Raw genomic sequence first — 18,109 nt, forward strand, 5'->3', positions numbered from 1 at the left:
CCTCAATGGTGCATTTGGGGGTTCAGCTAGACAGTGCACCCCAGTCCCCAAAGGTGCATATTTGGGGTTCAGCCACAGAGAGCACCCCGGTCCCTCAATGGTGCATTTGGGGGTTCAGCTAGACAGTGCACCCCAGTCCCCAAAGGTGCATATTTGGGGTTCAGCCACAGAGAGCACCCCGGTTTCTCCATGGAGCATTTGGGGGTTCAGCTAGACGGTGCATACCAGTCCCCAATGGTGCATATTTAGGGGTTCAGTCGCAGAGGGCACCCCAGTCCCTCAACGGTGCATTTGGGGGTTCAGCTAGACAGTGCATCCCAGTCCCCAAAGGTGCATATTTTGGGGTCCAGCCACAGAGTGCACCCCGGTTTCTCCATGGAGCATTTGGGGGGGGGTCAGCCACAGTGCACCCAGGACCCCCCTTTGTGCATTGGTGGGGTCAGCCAGACAGCGCCCCCCGGCCTGCGTGTCAGGACCACGGAGCCACGTCTCCCGCTCCGTGGCCCGGGGCCGGCTGCGCTTTGGGGGGCGTCCGGGGGCGCCTGGGGGGCGTCCCGGAGGGGGCTACCCCCGGGGCAGCGGCAGGCCAGGCGGGGCGACCCCGGGCAGCACATCTGCAGCCACGGCTTCCACAGCACGTGGCCCGGGGCCAGCTGGCTGGGCGGCTGGCCCGTGGCCTGGGCGTGGCGGGCGGCCGCCTCCTGCATGGCCCCCAGGATCTCCCAGAAGCGGGGCTCGGACCCGGGGCCCAGCGGCCGCTGCTCCCGGGGGTCCCGGGCCACGTCGAACAGCAGGGGCGGCTGGTGGCGCGTCACGAAGCGGCCGTGGCAGAAGCAGACGTGGGTGGGGAAGCAGCCGTTGGCGCCCGCGGGCTCGAACTTGGGCGTGAAGAGGAAGGCCTTCCACACCGAGGTGCCTGGGGGGGACACAGAGGGTCAGGAGGGGTCACGGCCGGGGGTCAAGGGGCAGGAGGGGTCACGGCCGGGGGTCAAGGGGCAGGAGGGGTCACGGAGGGGACAGGAAACCGGGCCTGCCCGGGTGTCTCAGTGGTTAGCGCCGGCCTGTGAGCTGGCGGGGGAGCGAGGGTGTGTGTCACGGGTCAGGAGGGGTCACGGAGGGGGTCAAGGGGCAGGAGGGGTCACGGCCGGGGGTCAAGGGGCAGGAGGGGTCACGGAGGGGGACAGGAGGGGGGCCGGCCCGGGTGGCTCAGTGGTTAGCACCGGCCTGTGAGCTGGCGTGGGGTGGGGGGGCAACACAGAGGGTCAGGAGGGGGGTCACGGCGGGGGTCAAGGGGCAGGAGGGGTCACGGAGCGGGACAGGAAACCGGGCCGGCCAGGGTGGCTCAGTGGTTAGCGCCGGCCTGTGAGCCGGCGGGGGAGGGAGGGTGTGTGTCACGGGTCAGGAGGGGTCACGGAGGGGGTCAAGGGTCAGGAGGGTGGGGTCACGGCCGGGGGTCAAGGGTCAGGAGGGGTCACGGTGGGGGACAGGAAACCGGCCGGCCCGGGTGGTTCAGTGGTTAGCGCCGGCCTGTGAGCCGACAGGGGGGGGGTTGTCACAGGTCAGGAGGGGTCACGGCCGGGGGTCAAGGGTCAGGAGGGGTCACGGTGGGGGAGCGTGTGGTGAGAAGAGAGAGGGAGGAAGCAGCGTTGCTCATAATGACAGGAACCGGGCCGGCCCGGGTGGCCCAGTGGTTAGCGCCGGCCTGTGAGCCCGGGGGCCAGGGGCATCACGGGTTCGAAGCCCCGGTCGAGGGCACATGCCTGGGTGGCGGGCTCGATGCCCAGCGTGGGTGGGTTAGCGGTTTAGTGCGCAGGTGCACACAGGTGCGTGCATGCATGCATGGGTATATGCACAGCGTGTACACACATGTGCGAACACACAACTCACGGTGGGATATGCCTGTGTACACAGCTGCACACACGTGTTTACACACAGGCTCACACGCTGTACATACATGCTCACATGCGCACAGACGTGCAACCACAGTCACAGTCCACATACATCCTCCCGTCACACACATGTTTACACAGAAGCTCACAAACTGCACATATATGCTCACATGCACAGACGCACACACGTGCAACCACACAGTCACACAGTCCACAGTATGCTCACGACACACACGTTTACAGACATGTCCACACACTGCACATATATGCTCACACGCACAGACGCACACACGTGCAACCAGTCACACAGTCCACACACATGCTCACGACACACACGTTTACAGACATGTCCACACACTGCACATATATGCTCACATGCACAGACGCACACACGTGCAGCCGCAGAGTCACACATGTCCACATGCATGCTTACGTCACACACGTTTACCGACAGAGGGTCTGTACAACCCGAGGAGCGCACAGTAGGACAAACACCGCAACATCCACACTCAGAACACCACACCGGAAAACCCACATCCAACAGCACACGCAAGGAGCACACAGTAGGACAAACACAGCAACATCCACACTCAGAACACCGTGTCCGGGACAGAATCCAACGACAAAGCCCGAGGAGCGCACAGTAGGACAAACACCACAACATACACATTCAGAACACCATGCCGGAAAACCCACATCCGACAGCACACGCAAGGAGCACACAGTAGGACAAACACTGCAACATCCACACTCAGAACACCGTGTCCGGGACAGAATCCAACGGCACAGCCCGAGGAGCGCACAGTAGGACAAACACCCCAACATCCACACTCAGAACACCGTGTCTGGGACAGAATCCAACAACACAGCCAGAGGAGCGCACAGTAGGACAAACACTGCCACATCCACACTCAGAACACCGTGTCCGGGACAGAATTCAACAACACAGCCCGAGGAGCGCACAGTAGGACAAACACTGCAACATCCACACTCAGAACACTGTGTCCGGGACAAAATCCAACAGCCCAGCCCGAGGAGCGCACAGTAGGACAAACACCGCAACAATCACATTCAGAACACCACGCCGGAAAACCCACATCCAACAGCACACGCAAGGAGCACACAGTAGGACAAACACAGCAACATCCACACTCAGAACACCGTGTCCGGGACAGAATCCAACGACAAAGCCCGAGGAGCGCACAGTAGGACAAACACCACAACATACACATTCAGAACACCACGCCGGAAAACCCACATCCGACAGCACACGCAAGGAGCACACAGTAGGACAAACACTGCAACATCCACACTCAGAACACCATGTCCGGGACAGAATCCAACGGCACAGCCCGAGGAGCGCACAGTAGGACAAACACCCCAACATCCACACTCAGAACACCGTGTCTGGGACAGAATCCAACAACACAGCCAGAGGAGCGCACAGTAGGACAAACACTGCCACATCCACACTCAGAACACCGTGTCCGGGACAGAATTCAACAACACAGCCCGAGGAGCGCACAGTAGGACAAACACTGCAACATCCACACTCAGAACACCGTGTCCGGGACAAAATCCAACAGCCCAGCCCGAGGAGCGCACAGTAGGACAAACACCGCAACAATCACACTCAGGACACCACGCAGGAAAACCCACATCCGACAGCACACGCAAGGAGCACACAGTAGGACAAACACCGCAACATCCACACTCAGAACACCGTGTCCGGGACAAAATCCAACAGCCCAGCCCGAGGAGCGCACAGTAGGACAAACACTGCCACATCCACACTCAGAACACCACGCCGGAAAACCCACATCCAACAGCACACGCAAGGAGCACACAGTAGGACAAACACCGCAACATCCACACTCAGAACACCGTGTCCGGGACAAAATCCAACAGCCCAGCCCGAGGAGCGCACAGTAGGACAAACACTGCCACATCCACACTCAGAACACCACGCCGGAAAACCCACATCCGACAGCACACGCAAGGAGCACACAGTAGGACAAACACAGCAACATCCACACTCAGAACACCGTGTCCGGGACAGAATCCAACGGCACAGCCCGAGGAGCGCACAGTAGGACAAACACCACAACATACACATTCAGAACACCACGCCGGAAAACCCACATCCGACAGCACACGCAAGGAGCACACAGTAGGACAAACACTGCAACATCCACACTCAGAACACCGTGTCCGGGACAGAATCCAACGGCACAGCCCGAGGAGCGCACAGTAGGACAAACACTGCCACATCCACACTCAGAACACCGTGTCCGGGACAGAATTCAACAACACAGCCCGAGGAGCGCACAGTAGGACAAACACTGCAACATCCACACTCAGAACACTGTGTCCGTGACAGAATTCAACAGCCCAGCCCGAGGAGCGCACAGTAGGACAAACACTGCAACATCCACACTCAGAACACTGTGTCCGGGACAAAATCCAACAGCCCAGCCCGAGGAGCGCACAGTAGGACAAACACCGCAACAATCACACTCAGGACACCGTGTCCGGGACAGAATCCAACGGCACAGCCCGAGGAGCGCGCAGTAGGACAAACACTGCCACATCCACACTCAGAACACCGTGTCCGGGACAAAATCCAACAGCCCAGCCCGAGGAGCGCGCAGTAGGACAAACACTGCCACATCCACACTCAGAACACCACGCAGGAAAACCCACATCCGACAGTACACGCAAGGAGCACACAGTAGGACAAACACAGCAACATCCACACTCAGAACACTGTGTCCGGGATAGAATACAACGGCACAGCCTGAGGAGCGCACAGTAGGACAAACACCCCAACATCCACACTCAGAACACTGTGTCCGGGACAGAATCCAACGGCACAGCCTGAGGAGCGCACAGTAGGACAAACACCCCAACATCCACACTCAGAACACTGTGTCCGGGACAGAATCCAACGGCACAGCCTGAGGAGCGCACAGTAGGACAAACACCCCAACATCCACACTCAGGACACCGTGTCCGGGACAGAATTTAACGGCACAGCCCGAGGAGCGCGCAGTAGGACAAACACCCCAACATCCACACTCAGAACACTGTGTCCGGGACAGAATCCAACGGCACAGCCCGAGGAGCGCACAGTAGGACAGACACCGCCACATCCACACTCAGAACACAACCCGAGGAGCGCACAGTAGGACAGACACCGCGACATCCACACTCAGAACACCGTGTCCGGACAAAATTTAATGGCTCAGCCCGAGGAGCACGCAGTAGGACAAACACCGCGACATCCACACCTCAGAAAAGCAAAATCCAACAGAACACAGCCCGAGGAGCGCACAGTAGGACCGACACCGCCACATCCACGCCTCAGAACACCGTGTCTGGGACAAAAACCCACAGGATCGCTGACAACGCACAGACAGACAGACAGACGGACGGACGGGCCAGGACACGCCCCCTCTGAGACGGTCTGTGAGCTCGGGAGGTGGCCCCGCAGACAAGCCACGTCTGTCCGGGAAAGACCCGGAGGCAAGCGCCCGCCGGCCGTGCACACAGCGAGCAAAGCAGCAGCCATTTTGCTGGGAGCGCTGGCGCTCCCTCTGCGGGTGGAAGAAGCCGCCGCCATGGGCTTAGCCAGCGCCCACGCCCTCCGCCCCACGGGCGACCCTTTGACCGTAAGCGGCGAGGAGAGCAGAGAGGAGACGGGGTTCCAGGCCAAGCCAAGTGCCCCGCCCCCGAGCCGTCCACCCACCAACCGACCGACCGACCGGCCGACCGACCGACCGGCCGACCGCGGGGGAGCAGAGCCCTCTGGGATTTTATCACTCACTGTTGGGCGGGTGCCAGCGGATGGCGTTGAGGTAGAGGTTGCAGTAGTGGAACAGGAACTCGTGCTCCGAGCGCTGGGTCTGGCCCAGCAGGAGGGGCACCAGGTCGCGCCCGTCGATGATCCTGTGGGGGTCGGCGGGGGGGGGGGGGGGGCGGTTAGCGATCCGGGACAAGCTGGCTTCTCGCCGCTCGCCTGCCTGCCTGCCTGCCTGCCCTGACCGTTCTGCTTGCCTGCGTGATCGCCCCCAACTGCCCTCCCCTGCAGGCCTGGTCGCCCCCCAACTGCCCTCCTCTACAGGCCTGATCGACCCTAACTGCCCTCCCTGCAGGCCTGATTGCCCCCAACTGCCCTCCCCTGCAGGCCTGATCACTGTTAACTGCCCTCCCCTGCAGGCCTGATTGCTCCTAACTGCCCTCTCCTGCAGGCCTGATCACCGTTAACTGCTCTCCCCTGCAGGCCTGTCCCCCCCTAACTGCCCTCCCCTGCAGGCCTGATGGCCCCTAACTGCCCTCCCCTGCAGGCCTGCTACCCCTAACTGCCCTCCCCTGACTCTGCTGGGTACTATATGCAATGCAGGGAGGTCAGCATTTAAAAAAAAAAAAAAAGATATATTTTTTAAATTGATTTTTTTTTTTTTAACAAAGAGGAAGGGAGAGGGAGAGAGAGTGAGAGACATCCATCAGCTGCCTCCTGCACGCAACCCCACCTGGGGATGTGCCCGCCACCCAGGTCCATGCCCTTGATTGGAATCGAACCCGGGACCCTTCGGTCCACAGGCGGACGCTCTATCCACTGAGCCACACTGGCCGGGGCTCAGCGTTTTTTTTTTTAATCCTCCCAAGAGCATCACAAGATGATGTTGCTGTCCCTCTCTCCCTCCCTCTCCCTTCCTCTTGGAAATTAAAAAAAAACAAAAAAATAAAAACAAAAAACATTGAAAACAAATTGTTAATATTCTTGCTCAGCCAGTGTGGCTCAGTGGTTGACCGTTGACCTAGGAACCAGGAGGTCAAAGTTTGATTCCCGGTCAAGGGCACAGGCTTTGTGGGCTGGATCGCCAGTAGGGGGCGTGCAGGAGGCAGCTGAAGGATGTTTCTCTCTCTCTCTTTCCCCTCTCCCTTCCTCTATTAAATCAATAAACATATTCTAAAAGCCCTCACCAGTGTGGCTCAGTGGATAGAGCGTCAGCCTGCGGGCGGAAGGGTCCCCAGGTTCGAATCCCGGTCAAGGGCATGGACCTTGGTTGCAGGCACATCCCCAGTGGAGGGTGTGTAGGAAGCAGCTGATCGATGTTTCTCTCTCTCATCCATGTTTCTAACTCTCTCTCCCTCTCCCTTCCTCTCTGTAAAACATCAATAAAATATATTTAAAAACTAATAATAATAAACGAAAGAGAAATCTCTCTCCCAGTGGGGGGCGTGCAGGAGGCAGCTGATCCATGATTCTCTCTCCTCATGGATGTTTCTCCCTCCCGCTCCCTTCCTTTCTGAGGTCAATAAAAATATGTTAAATCCCTGGCTGGTGTGGCTCAGTGGATAGAGCGTCGGCCTGCGCGGACGGAAGGGTCCCGGGTTCGATTCCCGGTCAAGGTGGCGGGCACATCCCCAGGTGGAGGGCCTGTGCAGGAGGCCGCTGATGAATGTTTCTCTCTCTCATCGATGCTTCTAGCTCTCTATCCCTCTCCCTGCGGACTGAAGGGTCCGGGGTTCGATTCCAGGTCAAGGGCACGTATGTACCCTGGTTGCAGGCACATCCCCAGGTGAGGGGTGTTGTGTGTGTCCAGGAGGCAATCCGGCTTGGACCCCTCGGTTATCTGGTGACATAACCGGACCCCACCTGCCACGTGTCCCAGGCCACGCCAGCCACGCCAGCCACGCCACGGGCCATGAGCCACGCCAGCCACGCCAGCCACGCCAGCCACGCCAGCCAGGCCACGAGCCACGAGCCTCGAGCCACGCTCACCACACGCACCTGTCCTGGGGCAGCTGGGCCCCGGCCAGCTTGACCACGGTGGGGAACAGGTCCATGTTGCTAGTCGGCTCACCGATCTCCCTCCCGGCGGGCAGCACGCCGGGCCATCTCAGCAGTCCAGGCACCCGGATCCCACCTTCCCAGTTGTTGCCCTTGCCCCCTAGAAACGCCAACGGGGGGCGAGGGGGAGGGAGAGAGAGACAGTCAGGTGACCAGACGTCCCCATTTCTAACAGTTCATCCCACGTCCCCACGATGTTTTAAAATAAAAGTCCTGATTATGCCGGAACCGGTGTGGCTCAGTGGGCAGAGCGTCGGCCTGCGGACAAAAGGGTCCCGGGTTCGATTCCCGGTCAAGGGCGTGGACCTTGGTGGCTGAGGGCACATCCCCAGGTGAGGGGTGTGCGGGAGGCAGCTGGTCGATGATTCTCTCTCATTGATATTTCTAACTCTCTATCCCTCTCCCTTCCTCTCTGTAAAAATTCAATAAAATAGCTTAACCGGTGTGGCTCAGTGGATAGAGCGTCGGCCTGCGGACTGAAAGGTCCTGGGTTCGATTCCCGGTCAAGGGCTTGGACCTTGGTGGCGGGCACATCCCCAGGTGAGGGGTGTGCAGGAGGCAGCTAGTTGATGATTCTCTCTCGTCAATGTTTCTAACTCTCTATCCCTCTGTCTTCCTCTCTTAAAAAAAATCAATAAAATATATTAAAAAAAATATCCTGCAAAGTCACCTTAGAGAGAATTCCCTTAAAAAAAAGAAAGGAAAAAGAAATATAGAATTAAAATTAAAATAAATTTTAAAATTAGTTATTTTATCAAAATCAAATTACTTTAATTTATACACTAACCGTAAAATAGGTTCCTGTCATTATGGACCTACTGACTGTGTTTTTAAGCAATATGTACATAATAATTTATAATAATTTATAATAATTTATAATAATTCATAATAATTTGTAATAATACATAATAATTTATAATAATTTATAATATAATAGTATAATAGTCTATAATAATTTATAATATCATGTAATACATAATTTATAATAATTATTGTACATAATAATTTATAATAATTTATAATATAACAGTATAATAGTCTATAATAATTTATAATATCATGTAATATCATATAGACCAAATTTTTAATCGAGAACACACCCCACGCCCCTCAGTGGTGTCCCACTTTTAAAAAATATATATATTTTATTGAGTTTTTACAGAGAAGAAGGGAGAGATAGAGTCAGAAACATCGACGAGATAGAATCATTGACCAGCTGCCTCCTGCACACGCTCTCCACTTGGGGATGTGCCCTCAGCCACCAAGGTCCATGCCCTTGACCGGGTGGAATCGAACCCGGTTCCCTTGAGTCCGCAGGCCGACGCTCTATCCACTGAGCCACACTGGCTATAGGGCTTTAATACATTTTATTAATTTTGTACAGAGAGGAAGGGAGAGGGAGAGAGAGCCAGAAACATTCATGATGAGAGAGAATCATTGATCAGCTGCCTCCTGCACGCCCCCCCCCGACTGGGGATGTGCCCTCAGCCACCAAGGTCCATGCCCTTGACCGGGTGGAATCGAACCCGGGACCCTTCCGTGTCCGCAGGCCGGTGCTCTAACCATTGAGCAACCCCGGTTTCGGGCTGTTATCCTGCTTTGAACCAATGTTACAATCTGCTCACCTTGGGCAGCCAGCAGGTGAGTCTCCCCAGGGAGGTGAGGTTGGGGGAGAGGGGGCCGGGAGGGGGGAAAGGGAGGGACCCAGGGGTGGGGGGTACCCGCTCTGACCTTTGAAGATGCCGTTGCTGCCCCCGTGGTGCTCGCCCTTGGCCGTGACCTCCTCCACGTGGGCGCCCTGGTCCGAGGTGAAGTAGACGAAGGTGCGGTTGGCCAGCTGAAGCTCATCCAGCACGTCCAGGATCTGACCTGCAGGGGGCGACCGAGGTCCAGGGTGAGAGTCTCTCCCCGGGGTACAAGGGAACAGGGAGGGGGCCCCTCGGCGGCTGCTGTTTGAATATGGTAATGTGGGCCGAAACCGGTGTGGCTCAGCGGATAGAGCGTCGGCCTGAGGACAGAAGGGTCCCGGGTTCGATTCCCGGTCAAGGGCTTGGACCTTGGTGGCGGGCACATCCCCAGTGGAGTGGGTGTGTGTGTGCAGGAGGCAGCTGATGGATGTTTCTCTCTCATCGATGTTTTTAGCTCTCTATCCCTCTCCCTTCCTCTCTGTAAAAAACCAATAAAATATATTTAAAAAGAAAAAAAGAAAGAAGGAAAGAAAGAAAGAAAGAAAGAAAGAAAGAAAGAAAGGAAGGAAGAAAGAGCTGAAACCGGTGTGGCTCAATGGATAGAGCGTCGGCCTGCGGATGGAAGGGTCCCAGGTTCGATTCCCGGTCAAGGGCTTGGACCTTGGTGGCGGGCACAACCCCAGTGGGGGTGTGTGTGCAGGAGGCAGCTGATGGATGTTTCTCTCTCATCAATGTTTCTGACTCTCTCTCCCTTCCTCTCTTTAAAAAAATCAATAAAATATATTAAAAACAAAAAATCAATAAAATATATTAAAAATAAAATAAAAAAATATATATTTAATGATTTTTTTTACAGAGAGGCAGGGAGAGGGATAGAGAGTTAGAAACATCAGATGAGAGAGAAACATCGACCAGCTGCCTCCTGCACACCTCCTACTGGGGATGTGCCTGCAACCAAGGTCCATGCCCTCGACTGGGAATCAAACCCGGGACCCTTTGGTCCGCAGGTCGATGCTCTACCACTGAGCCACACTGGTTTTGGCTGCTCTCCGATTTCTCAGGGAGCAAAGGAGGTGCCCTCTTTTTAAAAATCTATCTATCTATCTATCTATCTATCTATCTATCTATATTATTGATTTTTTTTCAGAGAGAGGAAGGAAGAGGGAGAGAGAGTTAGAAACATCAAGGAGAGAGACACATACATCAGCTGCCTCCTGCACGCCCCCACCTGGGGATGTGCCCGCCACCAAGGTCCATGCTCTTGACTGGAATCCACCACCATCACCATCATCATCACTATCACCATCATCATCACCATCACCACCATCCACATCATTACTATCTTCATCATCATCACCATTGTCTTTATCACCAACACTACCATCATCATCACCACCATCACCACCATCCTCATTACCACCATTCTTATCACCATCTTCATCACCACCACCATCACCATCATCATCACTATCATCCCATCCCCATCATCACCACCACCACCATCCACATCATTACTATCTTCATCATCATCACCATTGTCTTTTTCATCAACACTACCATCGTCATCACCACCATCACCATCTTTATCACCATCATCACCATCTTCATCACCACCATCATCACTACCATCACATCTTCATCATCGTTATCACCACCATCACCACCATCATCACCATTGTCTTTATCACCAACACTACCATCGTCATCACCACCATCACCATCATCACCATCTTCATCACCACCATCATCACTACCATCACATCTTCATCATCACCATCACCATCATCATCACCACCATCACCATCATCATCACTATCATCCCATCCCCATCATCACCACCACCACCATCCACATCATTACTATCTTCATCATCATCACCATTGTCTTTTTCATCAACACTACCATCGTCATCACCACCATCACCATCTTTATCACCATCATCACCATCTTCATCACCACCATCATCACTACCATCACATCTTCATCATCGTTATCACCACCATCACCACCATCATCACCATTGTCTTTATCACCAACACTACCATCGTCATCACCACCATCACCATCATCACCATCTTCATCACCACCATCATCACTACCATCACATCTTCATCATCACCATTACCATCATCATCACCACCATCACCATCATCATCACTATCATCCCATCCCCATCATCACCATCACCACCATCCACATCATTACTATCTTCATCATCATCACCATTGTCTTTTTCACCAATACTACCATCGTCATCACCACCATCACCATCTTTATCACCATCATCACCATCTTCATCACCACCATCATCACTACCATCACATCTTCATCATCATCATCACCACCATCACCACCACCATCATCATCATCATCACCACCATCCTCATTACCACCATTCTTATCACCATCTTCATCACCATCACCACCATCATCACCATTGTCTTTATCACCAACACTACCATTGTCATCACCACCATCACCATCTTTATCACCATCTTTATCACCATCACTATCATCATCACCATAACCATCACCACCACCACCATCATCACCATCTTCATCACCACCATCATCACTACCATCACATCATCACCATCACCACCATTACCACCATCCTCATCACCATCTTCACCACCATCATCACCATTGTCTTTATCACCAACACTACCATCATCATCACCACCATCACCACCTTTATCACCATCACTACCATCATCATCGTCATCATCTTCATCATCGCCACCATAACATCATCATCACCATCATCACCATCATCACCATCATCATCACCATCACCATCATCACCATATCACCATCATCATCACCATCATCTTCATCACCATCACCATTATCATCACTATCATTATCACTATGCCCTACCATCATCCCCTACCATTATCTTCATCACCATCATTACCATCACCATCATCACCATCATCACCATCATCACCATCATCATCATCACAATCATTATCCCCATCCCCACCATCACCATCACCATCACTATCATTATCCCCATCCCCATCATCATCACCATCACCATCATCCTCATCATCACCATCATCACCATCAACTGTTATCATTACCCTCACTACCATCATCATCACCATTATCTTTATCACCATGACCATCATCACCATCACCAACACCAACACCATCACCACCATCGCCACCATCACCATCATCATCACCATCATCATCACCATCACACCACCATCACCACCACCACCACCACCACCACCATCACCACCATCACCTCCATCACCTCCATCTCCATCCACAGCCGCCCCGCCATCCCCATCCCCGCTCTCCATCGCATGCAAAACCCTCAGCACCTTGCCAGCCCCCAGCGAGCTAACTCCCACGTCCCGCCCCTAACACATCTCATCATGATGGACGGGCCACCTCCTCTCGGCCCTCCGCATGCACACCCGAGCCTCCTAGTGAACAGAGGGCCCCATTCATCGGCAACAAAGGCGCCTGGAACATGGCGGACGCGGAGAGGCCCAGGGGACGGTTACATTCTGCGGCGAACAAACAGGACCAGAGCAGACGCTGGCATGGCTCTCCTGGGACCTGCCGTGTCAGTATCCCAGCGGCATACTGATATAATAAACCCTCGTCCTGGATGTAAAAGGGAGAAAAATCTGCAGCTCTGAGCAACCTCATCCCATCCCACAGCCAAATGTCAGAGGCAGCCAGGCTGGCTTACCGTGTTTTCCCCGAAGATCAGACCTCCTCCGAAAATAAGGCTTTACGTACAGGTTTCCTTCTGAGTGAAATAGAAGGCACCCCCCCCCCCCCCCCAAATAAGGTCCCCCCTCCCCAGGCTAACATGAGAGATTTGGTCCACGGATTCCGAGAGAAATGGAGTCACAAGACATTCACCAGGAAATCCAGGAGGAAGGGGATGGTGAGGATGATGTTCCAGAATTGGATTGTTATGATGACGTGATTGTCATGGAATCAGTGAGTCCATTCTCGATCCTGTAGGATTCACAGTGTGTCTGGTTTGTGTTGACAACGACCGTACTACCGTCTACAGGTAAATCAATTTCCTATTATTTTATTTTATTATTATTTTTTAATATATTTTATTGATTTTAAAAAAAATTATATATTTTATTGATTTTACACAGAGAGGAATTGAGAGGGACAGAGAGTTAGAAACGTTGATGAGAGAGAAACACCAACCAGCTGCCTCCTGCACGCCCCCTACTGGGGATGTGCCCGCAACCAAGGTACATGCTCTTGACCGGGAATCGAACCCGGGACCTTTCAGTCCGCAGGCCGACGCTCTATCCACTGAGCCAAACCGGTCCCGGCTTATTGATTTTTTTAGAGAGAGAAAGAGAGAGGGATAGAGAGTTAGAAACATCGATGATGAGAGAGAATCATCCACCAGCCGCCTCCTGCACACCCCCCACTGGGGATGTGCCCTCAGCCACCAAGGTCCATGCCCTTGACCGGGAATCGAACCCGGGACTTTTCAGTCTGCAGGCTGACGCTCTATCCGCCGAGTCAAACCGGTTTTGGCAAATTTCCTTTATTTTCATTTCACAATAAATGTGTAGCGTATTCTTCTTCATGGAAAAATAAGACACATCCCCTGAACATAAGACCTAGCGCCTCTTTGGGAGCAAAAACATGAATAGAAGACACTGTCTTATTTTCGGGGACACAGGGTAGAAACGCCAGCATCATGGAGAGAAACCTTGCCAACATCAGGAAATATCAGGCCTGAGCAGACTTAACGAGCAAAACAGAGACAGCCTTGTCAGGCCAGCATGGCGGCTGGCTCAGAGGTTGAGCATCGACCTAGGAACCAGGAGGTCACAGGTTCGATATTGAAAATATATTTTATTGATTTTTTACAGAGAGGAAGGGAGAGAGAGTCAGAAACATCGATGAGAGAGGATCATCGACCAGCTGCCTCCTGCACGCCCCCCACTGGGGATGTGCCCTCAGCCACCAAGGCCCATGCCCTTGACCGGAATCGAACCCGGGACCTTTCAGTCCGCAGGCCGACGCTCTATCCATTGAGCCAAACCGGTTTCGGCTAAAAACTATATATTTTAAAAACCAACAGCGAGGTTAATACAATATACACACTTGTATTATATAGCATCAGAGACCTGAAAACGTATACCATTTTATGAACCAATGCCAGCCCGATCAGGTCAATTTTTAAAGACAGAAAATAAACACAGCCAGGCTGGCATGGCTCAGTGGTTGAGCACTGACCTAGGAACCAGGAGGTCAGGGTTCGATTCCCGGTTAAGGGCACAGGCCCGGGTTGCGGGGTTCCATCCCCAGGAGGGGGGCGTGCAGGAGGCAGCCGATCCGTGATTCTCTCTCCTCATGGATCTTTCGATCTCTCTCTTCCTCTCTCCTTTCCTTCCTGAGGTCAATAAAAACACATATATATATATATATATATATATATATATATATATATATATATATATATGTGTTTTTTTTTTTGTTTTTTTTTAAAGAGAGAGATGAAGCATTCACCCATCCCCACAACAAAATATTCTCCTGCCAAAACCTGTTTGGCTCAGTGCATAGAGCGTCAGCCTGCGGACTGAAAGGTCCCAGGTTTGATTCCGGTCAAGGGCATGTGCCTTGGTGGCGGGCACATCCCCAGTGGGGGGCTTGGAAGAGGCAGCTGATGGATGATTCTCGCTCATCGATGTTTCTAACTCTCTATCCCTCTCTCTTCCTCCCTGTACAAAATCAATAAAATATATTTTAAAAACAATTAAAAAAGAAAAAAAAGAAGCCGAAACCGGTTTGGCTCAGTGGTAGAGTGTCGGTCTGCGGACTGAAGGGTCCCAGGTTCGATTCCGGTCAGGGGCATGTACGTTGGTTGCGGGCACATCCCCGGTAGGGGGTGTGCAGGAGGCAGCTGGTCGATGTTTCTCTCTCATCGACGTTTCTAGCTCTCTATCTCTCTCCCTTCCTCCTCTCTGTAAAATATCAATAAAATATATTTTAAAAAAAAAAGAAAAAAAAGAAAAAAAAAAGAAAAAAAAGAAAAATAAAGGAAATGTATTACCTGCAGACGGTACGGCAGTACGGTCGTTGTCAACACACAAAACCAGACACACCGTGAATCCTACCGTATCGAGAATGGACTCATGGATATTCCATGACCATCGTGTCATCGTCATCGTCTTCTGTAACCTCATCCTCACCATCCCATTCCTGGATTTCCCGGTGAATGTCTTGTGACTCCGTTTCTCTCAGAATCAGTGGACCGAATCTCCTCTCATGGTTAGCCTGGGGGGGGTGTGGGGCCTTATTTTCGGGGGGGGGGGTGCCTTCTATGTCACTCAGAAGGAACCCTGGACGTAGGTCTTATTTTCGGAGGATGTCTGATTTTTGGGGAAACACAGTATTTGGCCATTCGGTCGGTTAGGCTTTTATATATATAGTTTTGTTTATATAGAATTTAGGGGTGTCGAACTCAATCAGAGAAGGGGCCAAAATCTAAAATCCAGCCTAGATCGCGGGCCGAATGGTTGACTGAACAGTCATAAACCGACAATGTCATAAACTGGCAGCGGAGTGCAGTGATGACAGCGCGGTGCGGGCCACATTGCGAGGCCTGGCGGGCTGGATCTGGCCCGCGGGCCTTGTGTTTGACACATGTGATTATAGATAGATATTTTTTAAAGCACATTCACAGCCTATAACGGTGTCGGGAACTGGGTGGGAACACACAGAGTTCAGCCGGAGGGAGGAAAAGACGCAGCCACATCGGACGTTCACACTGGGGGGGGGAGGGGGGAGGGAGGAGAGAGACAGGGACTCACGTACCCACACCCCAGTCCATCTCCTCGGCCGCGTCCCCGTAGGCTCCGTGCTTGCTCTTCCCGGCAAAGTCCTGGGAGGCGTACAGGGCCGTGTGCACCTGGATGGAGGAGAAGACGAGCAGGAAGGGCCTCTCGGAGTTCCTGCAAAAAAACAAAAACAAAAAAAACCACAATACAATAAAAGCCTAATATGCAAATCGACCATACCTCCGTGATGCCCACCGGCCAATCGGGAACAAGTATGCAAATGAACCCAACCAAGATGGGCGGTGTCATGGGGCTTGGAGCCAGGTGGCTGCAGGGCCATGGGGGTGGGGGGGGCAATGGGTGGGAGACATGGGTCTAGGGGGGCCATGGGACTGGGGGGACCATGGGGCTGGGGACCATGGGGCTGGGGGCCATGGGGGTGGGGGGGCAATGGGTGGGAGACATGGGTCTAGGGGGGCCATGGGACTGGGGGGACCATGGGGCTGGGGACCATGGGGCTGGGGGCCATGGGGGTGGGGGGGCAATGGGTGGGAGACATGGGTCTATGGGGGCCATGGGGCTGGGGACCATGGGGCTGGGGGGCCATATGGCTGGGTGGCCATGGGATGGGGGCCCATGGCCCTGGGGGGCCCATCGGGCTGGGGGACCTCACGGATCCGTTCCCTCCATGGCGAACCCCGAGCCCCAGTTCCCCGGACACCACGGGCACCGCAGGACAGGGACAGGGGGACGGGCCGGGGACAGGGGGCAGTGCACAGCCGGACACACACACACACACACAGCACCCACCGTCGAATGAAGCGTGTAGCATCGGCCGCCAGCCTCTGGGTGAGATTGTCATAGGACAGCGGCTGCTGGCTGACCGCCCGGTCCCGCATCAGGAAGCAGTTGAGGGGCCGGAAGTAGTGCAGGAAGCACAGCAGGCCGGCCAGCAGGGCGGCGGCGGCGAGCGCCAGGGCCAGGAACACGCCGAGGGGCACCCGGAGCAGGCCCAGCCACCGCAGGGCGGCCAGGCTCGCCAGCGCCACCGCCAGTGCCTGCAGCGGGGCCAGCACCAGCAGCCGCACGGCCTGGGTGAACACGCTGCCCGCCCCCGGCTTGCAGTCCCGCAGGTTGGTCACGGGGAGCCCGTGGAAGTAGTCGAACCCGTGGCTGGACGGGTGGTGGCAGAAGTCGGAGGTGTTGTGGCAGTGCGTGCCCAGGTGCCACTTCCCTGGGGACACGGACGGGGGGGGGGAGGGGTCAGGATCCACCGCCTGCTTCATCTATTCTTGTCTCTGACTTAGCCCATGGATGTGTCCATCTACACATCTGTCTGTCCGTCCATCCATCCATCCATCTATCCACCATCCATTTATCCATCCATCCATCCATCCATCCATCCATCTTCCATCTATCCATGCAACCATCCATGCATCCATCCATCCATGCATCCATCCATCCGTCCATCCATCCATGCATCCATCCATCCATCCATCCATCCACCATCCATTTATCCATCCATCCATCCATCCATCAATCCACCAATCCATCTATCCATTTTTCTATCCATCCATCCATCCATCCATCCACCCACCAATCGATCCATCCATCCATCCATCCATCCATCCACCAGTCCATCCATCCATCCATCCACCCATCCATCCACCATTCATTTTTCCATCTATCCATCCATCCATCCATCCATCCATCCACCAGTCCATCCATCCATCCATCCACCAATCCATCCATCCATTTTTCCATCCATCCATCCATCCACCAGTCCATGCATCTATCCATCCATCCATCCATCCACCAATCCATCTATCCATCCATCCACCCATCCATCCATCCATCCATCCACCATCCATTTATCCATCCATCCAT

At 53.9% G+C, this 18,109-nt stretch overlaps 1 protein-coding gene across 3 annotated transcripts in view; it reads right to left on the reverse strand.

Moving 5' to 3' along the window:
* Positions 1 to 276: 276 nt before the first annotated feature.
* Positions 277 to 18,109, reverse strand: part of STS (steroid sulfatase) — a 50,676-nt gene continuing 32,843 nt past the window's right edge. For all 3 annotated transcript variants that reach the window (XM_084907452.1, XM_084907451.1, XM_084907450.1), the window contains exons 5-10: positions 17,033 to 17,456; positions 16,260 to 16,396; positions 9,478 to 9,615; positions 7,687 to 7,846; positions 5,716 to 5,837; positions 277 to 916 (exon numbers count right to left, since the gene is read on the reverse strand). In XM_084907452.1, the coding sequence (XP_084763578.1) occupies positions 396 to 916; positions 5,716 to 5,837; positions 7,687 to 7,846; positions 9,478 to 9,615; positions 16,260 to 16,396; positions 17,033 to 17,456 (1,502 nt within the window). In that variant the 3' untranslated portion in view covers positions 277 to 395. The remainder of the gene's footprint in view (positions 917 to 5,715; positions 5,838 to 7,686; positions 7,847 to 9,477; positions 9,616 to 16,259; positions 16,397 to 17,032; positions 17,457 to 18,109) is intronic.

The sequence above is a fragment of the Pipistrellus hanaki genome (assembly GCF_964339955.1).
Source record: "Pipistrellus hanaki genome assembly, contig: scaffold_88, whole genome shotgun sequence".
Taxonomy (NCBI): domain Eukaryota; kingdom Metazoa; phylum Chordata; class Mammalia; order Chiroptera; family Vespertilionidae; genus Pipistrellus; species Pipistrellus hanaki.